The 16355-nt window shown below is 52.7% G+C and overlaps 7 protein-coding genes across 7 annotated transcripts; 3 read left to right on the top strand and 4 right to left on the bottom strand.

Moving 5' to 3' along the window:
* Window positions 1–60: 60 nt before the first annotated feature.
* On the bottom strand, window positions 61–1487 carry BP01DRAFT_371135 (FAD-dependent oxidoreductase; the record flags this gene model as incomplete). The annotated part of the gene is made up of 3 exons (XM_025576651.1): window positions 61–1206; window positions 1275–1312; window positions 1385–1487. 3 exons carry the CDS (start codon window positions 1485–1487, stop codon window positions 61–63), a joined length of 1287 nt encoding a protein of 428 aa, XP_025434912.1.
* Window positions 1488–3105: 1618 nt separating this feature from the next.
* On the top strand, window positions 3106–4998 carry BP01DRAFT_353235 (class I SAM-dependent methyltransferase). Its single transcript, XM_025574130.1, has 6 exons — window positions 3106–3702; window positions 3782–3886; window positions 3959–3999; window positions 4066–4506; window positions 4560–4590; window positions 4645–4998. Exons 1-6 carry the CDS (start codon window positions 3568–3570, stop codon window positions 4852–4854), a joined length of 963 nt encoding a protein of 320 aa, XP_025434911.1. The 5' UTR covers window positions 3106–3567; the 3' UTR covers window positions 4855–4998.
* A 406-nt stretch (window positions 4999–5404) lies between these two features.
* BP01DRAFT_311670 (putative C6 and C2H2 transcription factor RegA-like) lies at window positions 5405–8856 on the bottom strand. Its single transcript, XM_025572461.1, has 8 exons — window positions 8667–8856; window positions 8561–8615; window positions 8165–8397; window positions 7889–8098; window positions 7070–7836; window positions 6883–7017; window positions 6710–6834; window positions 5405–6660 (listed from the first exon to the last, which is right to left on the bottom strand). Exons 1-8 carry the CDS (start codon window positions 8818–8820, stop codon window positions 5619–5621), a joined length of 2721 nt encoding a protein of 906 aa, XP_025434910.1. The 5' UTR covers window positions 8821–8856; the 3' UTR covers window positions 5405–5618.
* Window positions 8857–9137: 281 nt separating this feature from the next.
* On the top strand, window positions 9138–10679 carry BP01DRAFT_413315 (DODA-type extradiol aromatic ring-opening family dioxygenase). Its single transcript, XM_025578997.1, has 3 exons — window positions 9138–9425; window positions 9502–9644; window positions 9831–10679. The coding sequence occupies exons 1-3, from the start codon at window positions 9422–9424 to the stop codon at window positions 10563–10565; spliced, it is 882 nt and encodes a 293-aa protein (XP_025434909.1). The 5' UTR covers window positions 9138–9421; the 3' UTR covers window positions 10566–10679.
* On the bottom strand, window positions 10650–12519 carry BP01DRAFT_420657 (uncharacterized protein). Its single transcript, XM_025579474.1, has 5 exons — window positions 11953–12519; window positions 11385–11899; window positions 11244–11336; window positions 11081–11196; window positions 10650–11029 (listed from the first exon to the last, which is right to left on the bottom strand). Exons 1-5 carry the CDS (start codon window positions 12352–12354, stop codon window positions 10695–10697), a joined length of 1461 nt encoding a protein of 486 aa, XP_025434908.1. The 5' UTR covers window positions 12355–12519; the 3' UTR covers window positions 10650–10694.
* An 84-nt stretch (window positions 12520–12603) lies between these two features.
* On the top strand, window positions 12604–13392 carry BP01DRAFT_353231 (uncharacterized protein). The gene is made up of 2 exons (XM_025574129.1): window positions 12604–13030; window positions 13104–13392. Exons 1-2 carry the CDS (start codon window positions 12644–12646, stop codon window positions 13182–13184), a joined length of 468 nt encoding a protein of 155 aa, XP_025434907.1. The 5' UTR covers window positions 12604–12643; the 3' UTR covers window positions 13185–13392.
* Window positions 13331–16322, bottom strand: BP01DRAFT_413312 (alpha/beta-hydrolase; the record flags this gene model as incomplete). The annotated part of the gene is made up of 3 exons (XM_025578996.1): window positions 13331–14062; window positions 14585–15469; window positions 15528–16322. The coding sequence occupies 3 exons, from the start codon at window positions 16320–16322 to the stop codon at window positions 13475–13477; spliced, it is 2268 nt and encodes a 755-aa protein (XP_025434906.1). The 3' UTR covers window positions 13331–13474.
* Window positions 16323–16355: the final 33 nt, after the last annotated feature.

The following is a 16355-nucleotide window of genomic DNA, read 5'->3' as shown; positions in this document are numbered from 1 at the left end:
TCTAGAATTTTTGGCGGAATATTTATGCTCACTGCGACATATACGCAAAATAGATACCTATTATAAGCCCTCCGACGAATGATTCTTCATTCCCGAAGTCAACACCGGCGACTGCAGGACATTGTCCCAGTCATGAACTAGCCTCGTGTTTAATGTGCTGAGCCTAACTTCACCGCTAGCTCGAGCAATCATCTCTTCCTCGTACTCGGAAATCACAGTAGACTGGGCCCTCCCTCCTGATACAAAATCTCGAATGGCTTCGACCAATTTGGCCGCATCTGTGATGGAATGGTTCAGGCCTTGCCCACGTTGATACGTCATAGCATGAGCAGCATCGCCAGCGAGTGTGATTCTTCCACCGTGATTATTCCAGCGGTGGCCTTGAGCGCCCGGGTCAAACTCAGACAAAACCATATACCACACTTGGTGGTCGTCTTCCAACCACTCGAAAGCGCTCTTCCAAGGATTTGCGAACTCCCTGGCGAGTGTTTTGACTTGCGTCAACCTTTGTGCATTGGTCCAGCCTGCTGTCTTCTCCTGCTCCTCGTAACTTGATTGCCATGATATGTAGAAGAAAAAAGTCCATGTTTCAGGCCGATCGGGGTCTTCCGCGTCATGCATTCCGAAAAAGGCAAACAGTCCGGCTGGGTTAATTCCAGCCAGATATAAAGGATGGAACTGCCGCAGGAAGCGAGCCCTTTCCGGGTCAAATCGTGCCTGTACGAAAGTTGCACAATACGGGAGCGGGCGGATCTGTCCTGTCTGGGGGAGCAATAATTGACGGATCGTTGATCGAGCTCCATCGGCTCCTATGATTATCTTTGCTGTGAGGCATGACTCGTCACTAAGTCGTGCGGTGACATAATGATTGTGCCCGGAGTAATTGATCCCTTGGATCCGCTTATTATATCGTACATCCAAGCCCGTCGCCAGCAGCTCCCGTAATTTTCGACGACGCAAGCGGTTGAAGAAAGGAGCAGGAATTGAAGTCATGTTCTCTCCTGTCGATCCATTGACGATATTGAGCGCGTCATCCTTGGTTGGAGAGATAGTCGGGTCAACCTGCACCAACTGGATTTGCTCCCATAGTTCGTCCGGAACGAGACTTTTCAAGGATTCAGCACCCCAATGCAAGCCCATATTCCAGTCTCTGGAGTGACCCCCAATGCTAGCATGTTTCTCCAAGACGATGCAAGGTATCCCAGCCTGAGAGTTGAGTTAGCTGTAGCTCAATTCAACAGGTGTGAAGGTGATCCGCGAGGTAGGATTGCTACCTTATTCAACCCCTGGGCCAGGGCAAGCCCAGTTGACCCTAACGTGAGAGGATTAGTTCCCAGTGGAATGTGGTGTGTCGGGCTAGGACTGGGAAGTCAGGAAGCCTTACCTGCACCGACAACCAGGACTGTAGTTGTGAGTTTTGGCTCGGATGCGATCACCTCAGCGGGCTTAGCCCCTAGCAGAGTCCACAGCCATTTCACTATGCCCATGCTCAAGGCCAATGGTGTCAGGGTTGGGCACTCGTAGGCCAGAGGGGGGAAAGGGCGAAAGGCCTCAGCCTTTTATTCTAGCTGGGGCCAATGCAGATTTCAGGCACAATTGAAGAAGGAGGGCATTGCCCAGCTGTTAATGCAGCAATTAATTCCTCGGTGCAGCAGTCATTCGTCAGCCACGGAGGGCCTGGGTTCCCCTCGTCGGTGGAGACTATGAAAGAATAGGTACTCTTTCCTGATAGACAGGACATCTTATCCAGTCAAGGAATGCCTTCATTCGGGTTACTGAATGCAGCAAGGAAAGCCATGGGCACGGAACGGCTCTGACGTACTCTCCGGTTCTGAGGAGGAGGCAAAGTGCCCCCTATACGAGCGTCAGAGCGTCCAGCCGATTTATGGGTCAAAATTCAACATCAAATCTCTAGATTTTAATGTATGGGCCACTGATAAGCGGGAACGTCATCGCGGAGGGTTGCCATGCTTTGGGCCGATGCGCGAGTGTCTGACACTCGGACTCACCCCGCATCTCTTATTGCACCGTCGGATGACACGGGATGGCTGCAGATGCAGGCCATCTCACGAAACGGCGATAAGCAGAAAACACCTTGTCGAAAGCGTTCTAAGCTAACAGTCGAACGTGGGCAAGGGGTGGAAACGACCCAGAAGTCTTCAGAAGAAACCGTCAACCAACCGTTTGAAGCGACAAATGGGCTCAGGATGGGGTTATTTTAGCTCCACGGCAAATCCAAGACATGTGCCGGTTGAAATTGTGGGATTGATTGGGCGAGGGGGGCATTGTGCACATCAGCATCATCATCATCATCATCAATCACCCCGACCCGAGTCAGTGGTGCGGTGGGAGGATGGGGAATCCCGGTCGGAGATGATCATATTTGGGCAAATTGAGAATTCCAGTTCTTCAGGCTAGCTTGCACTAGACACCCACTAATGGGGGAGCCGCTAGCCTAGTTTGGGAGTAGTGATTTTCTAGTGGGATATAAAGTTAGGTTGGAAATTTTGGAAAATGGATAAACGGGGATCACCCTTGTCACGGGAAGAAGAAGGAGAATGAGTTGTCTTGGGGTGATTTGTGGAATACTTACAGTATATGTATGGAGAAGTTCTCAGTGGTGTAAAACAGATGAGGGGCGGGCGGAGAAGGAATACAGGTAGTGATACTAGTTAGCATTTACTCCGTGGTAGTTAGTAGTAGTCAATCCCATCATGACGAGCTGAGCCTTTCAGCACCTTCCTAATTAAACTCTCCATTTCCTTTCAACCCTGGAAGATCAACTGCAGCCCCCCGTTAGAACTCAATTATGTCCTACTGCCAATCATTGCTTGCACTGTGGACTCACCGCCCCTCTTTCGTATCATCATGTGATGTACATGAGGGCCTGAGGCATATGGCCTTTATCCTCCATTTCACACTCCAGGCTTCTTCTGCTTCCATCATCCTGACTAAGTCACAGTGGTTAACTAAGTTAGTTATTTAGTTAACTTAACTGGCTGTGAGACAACTAACAAGCAAACTTATGACTGACTGAAGTGACTGTTGCCTCTCTCTGCTTTCTCCCAATCTTTAATCTTGCATCAATCTTCTCCCCTACTCGTGTGGGGAAGCAATGGTGCCAGATCCTGATTATTCGTTTCTGATTTCATATCTCTTGCGTTTCCTCGATCCCTTCTAACCTAGAACCCAAACCCCCATTGTCACTTCCTCCCTCCCTCCCTCCTTCCTTCTCTCTCGTCATCTACTCAAGACATCTTCCCCCCCATTCCCCTACCTCGTTCTGTTTTGACGTTATCACCGCTGGGATCGAATCGTTTTGGGCTTGGACCCATGATCATCGTCGGCTGCGAGTATCTATAAAGTCAACTACTACCCGTGGACCACCCCCGGACGGAGTCGATCTCCGCAATCCCGATCTGCTGGGCTCCTTTCCCGATTCCCGCCATGACCCCCCCATGTGAGGACGGTGATGGACGTGTGCCATTGCACCCTTTCTCGACGACTCACGAGGCTCCACGCCATACTCCCTTTTCCGAGATTTCAGGCCATGCGACCGACGAAGAAATGGGGGATGACGATTCGGCTTATGGGGAGGATTCCCTGATCGGGGACGACACCGTCACATTGTCCACTTACATCACCGACTACCGGTTCGAATACGGTCGGCGCTATCACTCCTTCCGCGACGGAGCATACTGGGTAGGTTGGTCCGACTTTTCGAGTAAAGCCATTGCGCCGTGTCGCGAATTGACTGACAGATTTTCGATGTGACTGACAGGGCCCCAACGATGACATTGCGAACGAACAGCAAGACTTGGCCCATCACATGTACTTTTTGACAATCGATGGAAAGCTACACCTAGCTCCAATCCACAATCCGCAGGTACTGTCTGTCGCGACGGGTCATTTTTTCTGTTTCTGTATCAGAGCAGCATCTGATCGATTACTTGCGTAGGAGATCCTTGACGTGGGAACAGGAACCGGCATTTGGGCAATGTGTGTTATGCGACAACCTCAAAGTAATATCGGAGGCACTGGCTGACAGCAGGCACTTCTTGACAGAGACATGGCCGATGAGTACCCCAGTGCGAAAGTCACAGGGGTGGATCTCTCTCCTATCCAGCCGCTGTTTGTCCCCCCAAATTGCGTGTTCGAAATTGACGACGTAACTCTTCCATGGACGTATAACTCGAATCAATTCGATTTTATTCACGTACGCGAGTTGTTCGGATGTATTCCTGACTGGGACGAATTTTTCCAGCAATGCTGGCGTTGCTTAAAACCCGGCGGGTATATTGAAGTCGTCGAGCACTCGGTCGAGCCGATCGCAGACGACGGTAGCGTGCCAGACAACCACTTCTACCGCGAATGGGGTCAGACAGTACTTAATTCCGGAAACTTATCGGGAAAGACATTCAATATATGGGCCGAAAGTGCGACGCGACTGCGGCAGGCAGGCTTTATCGGCGTGGTAGAAAGACGCTTTCAATGGCCCATGAATGCGTACGTTTGACACATTCTCATACTTGGATTTCCACGCTAATGATCGCTTCTAGATGGAGCTCAGATGCCAAGTTACACGAACTGGTAAGTCAGCAAAAGCTCTATCGCCTTAGCCGAAACTTGCTCACCGCTAGCCAGGGCCGCTGGAATCAACTCCGCCTTCATGGTGGGGTCGAAGGATTCATGCTCCGGCTCCTTACAACAACTCTTGAATGGTCATATGAGCGAGCGCAAGTATTTCTTGCACAAATGCGCCAATCCCTACGCGACTTCGAAACGCATGCCTACCTCCCGGTGTCTGTTGTGTACGCTCGAAAACCCGAGTCCGCGACCAGCCCTGCTCCCTAGCGATTTGCTTTGGTTACCTGCATGCCTTGCGTCGCACCATGCCTCAGAGCTTTGTTGCCTTTTTCTTCTTCTCTCTTGGCGTTTCATCCTTTCAAAGTGCAAGCGTTATACCCAAGTCCTATTCATTAGAGCAAGTGATTAGAGCAAGTGATTATATTCTGACAGAGAGATGATGTGTGCTGATGCTTGTAGAACTAGTTTGTACCTTCTTCACAAGCATGTATCTCCTTGGCCTTCTGCAAAGGTCTTGAAGTCTAGGGTGCAATTGTCCTCAGCACTAATGCCTCCTGAAAGCGTAATGGCTCGTTATCTATCTTTTGATGACCATGCCATACTCATACAAATGTAAGAAAACTCTTATCCTCTCGGGTGACAATCCCAGCTACAAATATATCTATGGTTGTTCTCATCGAAGAATCCCTACCGAGATTTTGTGCTATGCTTGGCCAGGGTCAATGATAGTAGTCCCTGAGCCTCGGCTCTACGGTATAGTTAATCGTGACCATTATTTATACGCACTCAGAAGAAGACAGAACTATACACTCTCATACTCTCATCTTGAGGACCCGCTAATCCCAAGTTTATTGTCTCATGCACATACATGGCTTTAACGTCGAGTGTGTACCACCATGAGGCACATCATCAAGTGGTCTGCCAAGATCCGCATGGATTCTCGATCAATGCTAGTGGACTTTGCACTAGGCCTGGTATCATACTCTTCATATCATACAATACATTCAAAACACACCGACATCATCATTCACTTATGAGGAAGAGGACTTGGCCGCCTTGCCCAGATCGCCCATCAATTGGCAAAGGCCCTGTACCAGCGGCGGAAGCGACTCCTGGGAGGCGTCCGCCCGCAGAAGCCCCTGCGCCACGGCCATCGTCTGCCTCGGGTCGGAGACGAACGCAGGGCCGTCTGGCCCCTGCAAAGCCGGCGAGCCGCATCCCAGTGAGATGAACTTCTGCACCTCCGTAGTCTCTTCACCATCGAGGTAGGTAATGGGAGGAGACTGGCTGTTCCGCGCATTCAAGCCCGGCGACGACCGGCTGCCGCCACCGGCTTGCCCGGTTGATTTGGCGCTCTTGGCTTTGGCGACGACACTGTACGACCAGAAGGCCAAACTCGCGTAGTACACCCCAACAGCCAGGAATCCAGTCAGGGATCCGGGCGGCATGGCTTTGGCGGCACGAACGACTTGGCCCGCATGCCAGACAGCGCGCCGGGAGTCGCTGCTCTCAATCCACTCGAGGGCGCTGTGGTAGACTCGACGGGCCTCGCGCTTGTCCTCCTTGCCAGCGAAAAGCTGAAGTTCTTCGAGAGACATGTATAAGAACATGGAAACTACTTCATGCACGAGGAAGACTTCCGGCCCGGGGAATTCAGGCCATTCGTAACAGACCATGCGAAAGTGCTGCAGGGCCTGCGATAGCTCCTGATGCCGAGAGCTGATGACTAGTCCGTTCCAGTGCTTGGAACTACCCTTGGAGATGAAGCTGAACCGATGATACTCACTGACCATCGCTGCTAGGCCGTGCACGACAACAAATCCGGCCAGTTGCGAGTCCACATGCGTCTGCACTCGGGACATGTCCCTCATGGCATCAACCAGTGATGGCAGTCTTTCCCGGCCGGTCAGCCCGGAGGCCAGGTAAACGTCCCTCCACTCCGTCGATGACTTCGCCTCCCACAAGGACCGGATGGAAGGAAGAGGGAGTTCTAGCTCCGCATAGGAGATGAGAGGATTGACATTCAGCATGAGCGAGGCTTGGGCATCATGCAAAAACAGATGGTGGACCAGTCTGGACGCGTTAGCGAGTGATGATTGATCAATGCCACGGAGGGACGTACCGCTTGAACGATTCCAACTCCGCCCAGTCCCGCCACTTCTGCTCGAGCTCTTCCTGGGTGTCGCTGATGGTGGGGACGATGACTGTGTAGACAGACCGTCGAAGTCTTAAAGCTCTCCTGAGCATCTGCAGAGCGTTAGTTCTGTTCATCGTCTCAATCAGGTAGAAACCGACCGTTAGTAGAGGTTGTTGAAAACTTTCCGCGATCTCCGTCCGCCGACCATTGCCGCTCCAAAGCCCGATATCCAGGACCAGGGCGAATGTTTGCGAAGCTCGCAAATCACGCGTCGTTCGATTATCGGTTTCATACTAACAAGGTCAATATGTAATGACCAGCACCTCTGCTCCTGAAGGATCGTACCTTATCGGAGATCTGCAGGCGTACAATTTCCAGCAGCGCATAGCCCAATTTCCGAATTGTTGGTATGGTGGACCTCGTTGCTGCCGCAGCAGCGATAGAGGTGAGCGTGTCCGAACTTTGCTCATTGATCCAGAAAGTCGGACCGTGTATGAACGAGTCGACCTGCCGGCTTTGATAGGCAAAATAGTCCTGTATCAGCCCATCTAGAAGCTCTGTGCTTGGAAATGACTTCATGATCCGAAGCGGGTTGGCCTTCTGACTGGCCTGCAGCACCATCCCGAACATCAAATCACGACTGCCTGCCGACAGCCGTTCAGAAAGAATCTTGTGCTCGGACCGCGGACTCGCACTGGGGCTGTCAATGGTGCCTGGGACTGCTAGGTCGTTCTGATGAGCGAATGCATTATCGCTCTGCGCGGGCTTCCAAGCAGACAGCGAGGAGCGCTTGTAAGCTTCTGCCCCAAGGGCAATCCCGTTGTCCACATCTGCCCGGTCATTGGGTGCCTCAGGAATGGTCGGCGGCGCATGATTTGTGATACCCTGGGAATTGAAGTATTCAATAAGCCCAAAATCGATCTCGGTAAGATCGAAAGTGAAGGGTATGTTTTGGTCGAACACGCCGTAAGCATACTCTTGAGTATGGTTTAACGACGGATCCAGATCCGGGCGTGATAGTGAGGTGATGAGAGAATCCGGAATAAATTCTGGAAAGAAAGTTCCATCGATACTAAAGATTCCACTTTCGTGATCTAGACTTGGGGAGATTGCTAGGGAGCAGTCCGTCAGTTGACTTTCATGAAACCAGGTTGGCCACATTACCATCGTAACTGGTGGTCAGCGGATCCTCCAGTGGAGCTGATTCGGGTGCCTGCGGCAGAAAGTTATTGACAGGGAAGTCTGGCGTGGCGAAATGCGCGGCCGGATCGATGGGGGGCGGCAATTCATTCATGATGGGTGCTGGCGAAGGGAAGACGCCTTGTGTCTGAGGGGCTTGAAGGTACAGTTCATTCTCATCGGGCTCGTCGTAAGCTGGGGGGAGTTCAGCCTGGGTGCTTGGCCGCTGCAGGTCCAGTGCATAGCAGAGCAACGACAGACCTTGCGATGATGATCCGGGAGACATCTCGCCGGGGTTTGTCTCTTGCCAGTCGCAATCCAACTTCTTATCCCGACACCGTCGACAGGGCTTCTCCTCGTCGCATTTGAGTTTGGAGGTTGCGCATGCTCGGCAGGCTTGGGAGACACGGCCACTCTTGGCGAAGACGGGCGGCCGTTTTCTCTTGCCATCGCGAGGGTGATCATGGCCTGCGGCATGGCGTTTCATGAGGTCCCTAGATAGGATAAGCATCTGTGGTGCCTACGGACAGCAATAGAGACCTCTATGAGCTCAACGGCGATCTCCAGAAGCCCGAAACCGGGGCGGCGAGCTTCCCAGTCACTGGAAACCCATGGGCCCGATGGGCCAGATGCAGGGGAAGGAAGTGGACAACGTACGGTCTGGCAAAGCCTTTGCTACAGACATGACACACATAGGGTTTTTCTCGGGTGTCTGCAGTGTATTACTTTAGTTGTGGCCGCAGAGCTCGAAGGAAAGTCTTACGCGACCGCACATGGCGAATCAAGTGGTCGGCACGATTGTAGTGCTTCTTGCAAAAACCGCATTGGAAATAGCCATCGCGGGCTCTGGGAGTTGACCTGGCGGGTGATTGCACAGAGACAGCGCGAGCAGTAGTAGTAAGATTGTCAACTAGCATTGTGAAGGTTTGACATGATGGTTGGATGGATTGAGGTGGGAAGTAAGAGGGGAAGAGTTGAAGAGACGGTTTCTTGAGAGGATCCGGGGAAAGAACCGGGAACTGGAACAGACCGGGTTGAGTGCATTTTGCGGGGAAAAAGACCCACACTGCAAACCCCCACCCCCTCCCAAGTATTCAAACTAAGTACAAACTAACTAGTGATAGGAGTATATTCAAACCATCTTGGGAAGTATAACTCTACCTCAGCTGGACGAGTTTCATCAACTCATGACATGACAGCAACAGCCTTCTACCTTGCATGAATGCTCTCATCCAATTCATTCAGATCCCCCGAAACCAACCGAGACAAATGCACGAAATGCAGGCCAAGAATATGAGTGAGGACGATCGCAGCTCTTTAACCGAAATCATCCACCGGTGATGGCTGAACAGCGACCCTTGCGTCTGGGATTCTGGGAACCTCGCTTCGGGATGTGCCCCCACATCCCGAGCTGATCGTGGGCTGGCGCGAACTCCCCGACATACGCAATTCACCCCTCTATGATCAACCACCAGGAGAGCGTGAAACGAGTTCGAATTGGAGTCAAAGCTGACCAGGATGGGTGAGTAAAGTTGCCCCACAAGGTCCCTCGGAGCTCCCCAAGACAAGTTGTCGCTAGATGATGACCCACAAAACAGCACCACGCAAGAGGCTAACCCCGATACACTTCTTCTCGCATGGCTCACCAATGATGCTCATCGAGACCACCGAGTCATCCGAATATTGGCGACGATGTGGCGAGGAGGCGCTAGCAAGTAACATCAAGGGGATAATCATCATGGTAAGCGGATATCTACTAGGATCTACCTTTTTGACTACTCCTGCAGGCAGTATTTATAGTCCTGGACATCATCCTACTAAAGACCGCAACGACACCACAGCGAGACCCAGCCCAGCCCCATGAACCTGGCAGAACTAATCTCAATCGGTATGCTATAGCAACATAGACTGATCATGTCCATCACAGAGTGCGCACTGGACCAATCATACACCCAACACAATCTCTATCGCCACGAACCCAGATCCTAAACTCCTCCCCATCCCATTCGTGCCCCCGACTACTCTCACGGAATCCCCTTTGACCCCCGACCTCCCCACCGCCACCCGCTGCGCCCATCTGCTCCGCACTGCCGGCATAGCCATTCACCAAGACTCAACCTACAACTGGATCCACGACACCTACCAGATCCTCCTTAAGATGTTCCCCCCGCTCCTTAAGGGTGGTGACAGTGGTGCCAGCTGTCCCCCGGTCACCGTTCTCTCCACCAACGCACACTTCGACCCCTACTTCCATCTGCGAATCGGCATCACCCTCCGCCCCCTGCGCCACGAAAACTATCTATTGATCGGCACCGGAGGGGCGGTGCACAACCTCTACCGCAATCGCTGGGGACCAATGCTCCGGTACCAGGACACATTGGCCATGGAGACGCCACCGGAACCCTGGGCGTTGGAATTTCGCACCGCGGTGGAGGACGCCTTGACCAAGACCTCCGGGCCGCGGCTACGGCGCGCAGTGACGCGGTTGATGAAGCATCCGTTGTATCGAGAGGCGCACGCCACCGACGAGCATTTCATGCCGGCGGTGTTTGTGGCGGGCGCGGCGGGGGACTGGGAAGATGAAGATGCTCAGGCGGTAATGGGTGCGGAAACGTGGGAATTGACCAACATGTGCAATTCGCAGTTTACGGTTGGTTGTTGACGGGATGTGTGCCTGGAGAGGCAGACAGAAAGGAAAAGAATAAGGCGATACAAGGAATGAGAAGCTGTATTTAGAGCAAGCCCTGAGAATTGGTATAATTGGACTAGAAACTAGAAGAGGATCATGATATTATGCACGCAGTCGCTTGATAGCATGAAACCCATAGAAGCCCATCGTGGAGACCGTGGCAGTCAAGGAAAAGAGCAGGATCACTCCGCCGGTGATGATGCCCTGCTCAAAGAATCCAATTTTCTTCCCGGCTCTTTGGCCCAGAGCGGGCAACGGAGCCAGGCTTTCGGTCCAAACCTGATTCCAGGTACTGTTCTTCTGGGAGCTGAGTAGTAACTGGGCGAGCGCCGCATTGCTTGTCGGGGTGATGACTTGTGGCCGAGGCACCTGCAACGACAGTGCTGAGTAACGGGTCTCGGGGCTAGGAGGCAGATTGGTGGGATAAGCCGGTCCGACTACCACTGATTAGTCTTCTCATCCTGAGCAGAGAATGGAAGCGGACATACTCAGCATATCAGTGGGAACATGGTTCACCCAGGAGATGTAAGAGTCGATGAACTGAGTGAGGTACTTGGCTGAAGCCGGGGCAGCAAAGGCGTATGTCGCAGCGAGCGTTCCGCGTCTGCTTCTGTCAGCGCTGATCGTTTGCGCTTCATTGTTCCGACTCACGAAGCACTCAAGTCAATGGCATCGTCCAGACTCGTTACCGGATGCACAACCAGCACTTTCTCGGCGACCTTCCTTTGCAGCAGCGGTGATTTCCTAAACGCTGTTAGCAGCCATCATCGTTTACCTTGCTGTGCAGCATACCGATCAAGCACTTCAACCACTCCCCACTCTGATCCGGACACTAGCACGCGTGCGCCAGCATCTTTATATGCCGCATCCAGTAATGAGGCCCCAGCACTAGTCCTCCGGGGATTAACCACAGCCTGTCTTGCCTCGCCATTCTGGCCACCCAGATACTTCGATGACCGCTGCAGCACCGCTTCCATAAATTCCTTCATGACGAATTCCTGCACGAGAACCACATCAGGCGAGTACGGCGAGCGACCACCGAAGGTGAACCGCGCCGCCACGAGGGCTTCCGCCGCAGCGGGCACGTCAGCGGTACGGTCGACCACCGCAATTGTTCGGGCGGTGCTCGGAGATGAGATCGTTTGTCTAGAGACCAGGCCGCGACCATCATTCTGATCGATTATGATCACCTGATCCAAAAAGCTCCCGTCTGGCCGTTCTTCACTGACGGCGAAGGTATCAGCATCCAGCGCGGGCGGAAGAATCTTCTTCAGCAACGCGGGAAGGGCCATGGTGTTCTTCGTTAACTATCACAGCTGCGTCAGTTCAATGATCATGCCTCCGGAGGGGTGAAGCGCACCTCAAGAATAATGCAGTTCCCGGCCGCCAGCGCGGCGCTCAGCGCCGAGATGACAGAAAAGAACATAGTATGGGTGCATGGGACGATGTAGACGATGCCGGCGCCCCGCTTGCAATCCCGATTGTCTTTGCCATGAGCGACTCGATACTCTTCCTCGAGGTCCTTACTCAAGTCCAATGAGGCATAGTGTGTGCGAAGTTCCTTCAAGGCCAGACAGATCTCGGCGCGGACTTCCTCCGGCGCATGGCCCGAGTCGGTGAGCAGAGCGTCCTTGATCTGATCGACATGCTGGACGAGGGCGGACTGTAAGCGGTGGAATTGATTCTGACGATATCGAATATTCTGAGTGCGACCGTCTATCTGGGCGGCAATGATCCGCGGGAAGTACTGTGGTGCAACCATTTTTTGGTGGATGATGTGTAAACGTGATGCGACGGAGATTGCGAGGGCGGGTAGGGATAACTATACTAGTCATGGACAAGATCCGGGGTGTGGAATGACCCCAATCTTCGGAGATAAGCTAGTCAAATCCTTTCATTCATGTGGAGAGAAGTTGACCAGTCGGATAGATGGACCTCAAATGAGGCACCTGGGTATAGGGGGAGGGGAAGAAAGGGAGGATGGGATGGTGCTCGGGATGTGGAGGAGCAAGGGATGAAGCTGGGCGGTTGAGGCCAGCCGAGGATTTGAGATGAAGTTTACAGCATTGAGCAGCATTGAGCAGCATATCACCTTCATTGCCCTCAGTCAGTCTACCTCATATTGTACAACCATCCTCACTATGTCGACTACCACCGCGATCACCACGACACCCTCCACCACAAGGGTCGGTACTCTATCTGTGCTATCAGACTACGAACTACATCACTCGGGCGCTACAACATCTTCCCCCTCCTTGGATTCCACAGACAGCACCACACCGTCCGCACCGCCCACCAACTGGCCCACCGACCACCGCCGTGTGCCAGCTTACCGTCCAGTAAATCGCAATCAGAACCAGAGCGAGCGACCGGCCGGCGCGAACGGAGCCGAATATGTGTTTATCCAGACCATGTTGCACGGTGTATGGTTGAATGCAGTAAGTTGTAGCTTAATGAACCGTCCGCGAAGAACTGAATCGCCGAGCACAGCAGCTAAATGAATGTATTCAGGTGGTATCACGAATTTGGCATGCGACAGGAGGGAAGATTAACGACAAGATTTTCCACTATGAGATCGGAGGAGAGTGGTAGAACTGAATCTTGTGTTTTGTTTGGATGTTAATGCAATCTTTTCCTGTCACGACATAGTCCTACCTCCAGCAGTAATACATACCACGTCCATGATGATTGTTGCCTTTTGACACCTCACGAATGAACATCGCGAGCTTGTTGTTTTCCAAGGAACTGGCTTCATATACTATACTATTGTACTGTACCTACAAAACCAAGACTATCTACCAGACTCGAACCCATCAAGCTCAAGACAAACAATGACAGCCCTCTATATACCCCATCCAGCAGAGCCCAAGGCAGTGCAATGACTAAGTGCTACTTCGAACCTCAATCCCACTGACATTCTCCACCAGTCCGTCCCCCTTGGCCGGCGAAAGCACATACAACATCCTCGCCCAGCACTCCACCTTCGTTCCATCCTCTCCCACAACGTCGGGCGTGACATTTCTCCACGCATGGTTTGTACCTCGCTGCACCGCGACATCTCCCCTCTTCAGGAGTCTCGTCTCCCCCGAATCGAGCAGCAACTCCACCTCCCCCTCCAGGACGACCCCGTAGTCCAGCGACACGGTGCGGTGCATGGGGCTCAGGGCGTGCGGCGGCATGTCCACAATGCGGCACACGGTGCCCGTGCTGATGGTGATGCCGGGCGGATTCGAGAGGTAGTGGTTGTATGCGGGGAGATCGCGCTCCCCGGACAGGTCGACGGGAAACGTATCGGTGGTGTAGGCCAGGGAGAACTGGGCACTCGCCGAGTCATTGATCTGCTGGATGGGCATGGTCTCCGATAGGGTGGTAGAGAAGATGGCTTGGTGAGTGGTTGGGTCGTGGGTGGTGATGTAGCGGTTTAGAGGGCGGATGTTCTTCGCGGGTGGTGCGGAGGCCATGTTGAGTGACTGGAAGCGATGTGCCTTGCAAGTTGTTTTTAATTGTTCGATTGAGCGATTGAGTGATTAACCTTGTGGTTGAGAGGGGGTGGTGCCGGTTGCATTGAGATGTTGTGTAGGCCGGTTAAGGGCTATATGTACTGTATTCTGTATTCTCTATATAGTAGTTTATCCTGCTACTAGATTCTCCACTGACTACACCAGGTACTCGGTTACATTTTTCTTCATCGCTCTAGTATGATTAATGGCCCAAACTGCGGGGTCACTCTCGGGTGGGTGCATTTCGGGACCACATCGGGTGAGGAGGCAATCAGACACTGCAACAACTGAAGAGTCCACATTCTATGCTACTATTCGACCAAACTGGCTATTTTGTGTTCAGTTACACCCAATTCCCGAGTCTATATCAATGCAAATTCAGGCCAGCATCTTCTACTCTCTCGGGGGAATAATCGGCAAAGTAACATAGTTATCTCCATGCCCAAAATTGATGTGGTTGAATCCCCGAAATCTCTCCTCAGAGCGGTCCACAGGAGAATTGTGCTGAAATATGCCTGATCCCTGAGTATCGCCTGAGGAAACCTCAAAGACAATCTTGCCTCCCTTCTCCACCACCACATTCGTCGGCCATACCTCCACATCCACCGCGTACACCTCGCCCGGAACCACCGGCAGCACATCCGTGGAATAATAGTCGCGATGAGGCAGCCACGGCCGGTGACGCGGGTGCTCCGTGTTGATCTTGCGCAGGCTGACGCGCTGCCAGCCCTTACAGAGAGGCACCGGATCCCCTGCGGTCCCCGTGTAGAACACTTCTTTGCCCTCCGGTGAGATATAACGCAATGTGAGGAATAGGTCAATGTCCTTGGGTGTCGGACATCCCGGCTCAGGGCTCATCGATACATTGAGGTGCGCCACGATATGGCCGGTAATCTCCGTCTCCTGCTCGAACGGGGCAGTGGTGAATTGCACCAGCTGTGGCTCATCGAGGTTTCCCAGTGCACGGTATGTGATCTTGATCGGTTTCTCCTTGGGTGCCTCCGTTACCAGCTCCTGCTTCGAAGTAAGGTAGTAGCGAGAATACTGAGTGCGTGCGATAGGCCACTCGTTCTCCTGCCGACGAGGGAATTGCTTTTCAGCCTCCGCATTGTTGAAGCCAACGTCACCTTTGCGGAGAACCATGTCGACCTTGGGGGCAGTGCCGTCCGCCCAGCCAGCGCGATCGTCGCCCTTAAGGAAAGCATCAAGAAAACTTCGCTGTACTTCTACTTCCTCCTGGTAGTAGAAGGGTAGATCGTGACGCCCCGTGATAAAGCGCAGGTATTTCAGCTCACTGCCTGCTTGAGTATATCCTTCGACATTGCCGCGAAGATGCAAGAGAATACCACCCCAGTTAGCAACCGAGAGCAGAGGTACCTATCAACATTCAGAGTCTGTTAGTCGGGTGTCAAGCTCTGCAGACAATTCGACGAACCTGAATATCAGTCATGGTATACTCCTTGCTAGCGTAGTACACGTCATCGCGGAAATGATTGTTGACGTTGTCGATTGTCTGGTCTTGACGGTTGGCCTCCAGTTCTTCCTCGGGAAGATCGCCTTCGATGGTGTCAGGACCCCAATTGCGTGCTGCCCGACCGGGTCGTCCGTACTGATTTGAAACGACCTGTCGATCCCACCAGAACTTAATGAACTTGTTGGAAAGAATACCACCATGACGACAACGATCGCGGTAATAGTCGGACATGCCCTCCCAGGGAATAATGCAGCTCAAGCCCTTGGGCTGGCGGGCGCTGACTCGCCATTGACTCCCAGCATAGTAGCTGATACCCAGCAAGCCGACCTTGCCTGAAGACCATGGTTGCTCTGCAGCCCACTCCACCACATCAAAGAAAGCCTCACTAGTCTCACGAGACATGGTGTCCAGCTTACCACGCGACTGGCCAGTTCCACGCTCGTCCGCTCGCACTACAGCGTATCCATGCTGAGTCCAGAAGCGAGGATCAGGCGTCTCCCATGCTGAATGCTCCGAGCGATGTTCAGGATTAACTTCACTGAAAGATTGTGGGTGAAAGTCGGCGTAGGGAATGTCTTTTCCGTAGGGGCCGTAGGTCACAAGCACAGGTACCTTTTTCGAGTCCTTGGGGCGGTAAACATTGCAACGAACGAGACCAGATTTATCCTTCAGGGAGATTGTGACATTCTGTTCGAAAATGTAGGGAAAAGAGGTATCATCACGCGTGGTGATATCTTCACGGATAGGATTCGGCATCTTTGACTTCACTTGCACAAACTTCTTCACAGA

The sequence above is a fragment of the Aspergillus saccharolyticus genome (assembly GCF_003184585.1).
Source record: "Aspergillus saccharolyticus JOP 1030-1 unplaced genomic scaffold BP01scaffold_3, whole genome shotgun sequence".
NCBI lineage: Eukaryota > Fungi > Ascomycota > Eurotiomycetes > Eurotiales > Aspergillaceae > Aspergillus > Aspergillus saccharolyticus.
Note: the sequence above shows the minus strand (reverse complement) of the source record. Positions and strands in the feature narration are given on the sequence as shown.

Coding starts and splice junctions, on each gene's coding strand:
- BP01DRAFT_353235 (XM_025574130.1), top strand. CDS start 3,568: ATGGGGGATGACGATTCGGCTTATGGGGAGGATTCCCTGATCGGGGAC. Junction 4,000..4,065: donor GGAACCGGCATTTGGGCAAT/GTGTGTTATGCG, acceptor ACTTCTTGACAG/AGACATGGCCGATGAGTACC. Junction 4,591..4,644: donor ATGCCAAGTTACACGAACTG/GTAAGTCAGCAA, acceptor ACCGCTAGCCAG/GGCCGCTGGAATCAACTCCG.
- BP01DRAFT_311670 (XM_025572461.1), bottom strand. CDS start 8,820: ATGCTAGTTGACAATCTTACTACTACTGCTCGCGCTGTCTCTGTGCAA. Junction 7,018..7,069: donor GCCTGCAGATCTCCGATAAG/GTACGATCCTTC, acceptor TGACCTTGTTAG/TATGAAACCGATAATCGAAC. Junction 6,835..6,882: donor TTCAACAACCTCTACTAACG/GTCGGTTTCTAC, acceptor AACGCTCTGCAG/ATGCTCAGGAGAGCTTTAAG.
- BP01DRAFT_413315 (XM_025578997.1), top strand. Junction 9,645..9,830: donor TCAAGGGGATAATCATCATG/GTAAGCGGATAT, acceptor TGTCCATCACAG/AGTGCGCACTGGACCAATCA.
- BP01DRAFT_420657 (XM_025579474.1), bottom strand. CDS start 12,354: ATGGTTGCACCACAGTACTTCCCGCGGATCATTGCCGCCCAGATAGAC. Junction 11,197..11,243: donor GCCATTGACTTGAGTGCTTC/GTGAGTCGGAAC, acceptor TGACAGAAGCAG/ACGCGGAACGCTCGCTGCGA. Junction 11,030..11,080: donor TGTTCCCACTGATATGCTGA/GTATGTCCGCTT, acceptor AATCAGTGGTAG/TCGGACCGGCTTATCCCACC.
- BP01DRAFT_353231 (XM_025574129.1), top strand. CDS start 12,644: ATGAAGTTTACAGCATTGAGCAGCATTGAGCAGCATATCACCTTCATT. Junction 13,031..13,103: donor ACGGTGTATGGTTGAATGCA/GTAAGTTGTAGC, acceptor GAATGTATTCAG/GTGGTATCACGAATTTGGCA.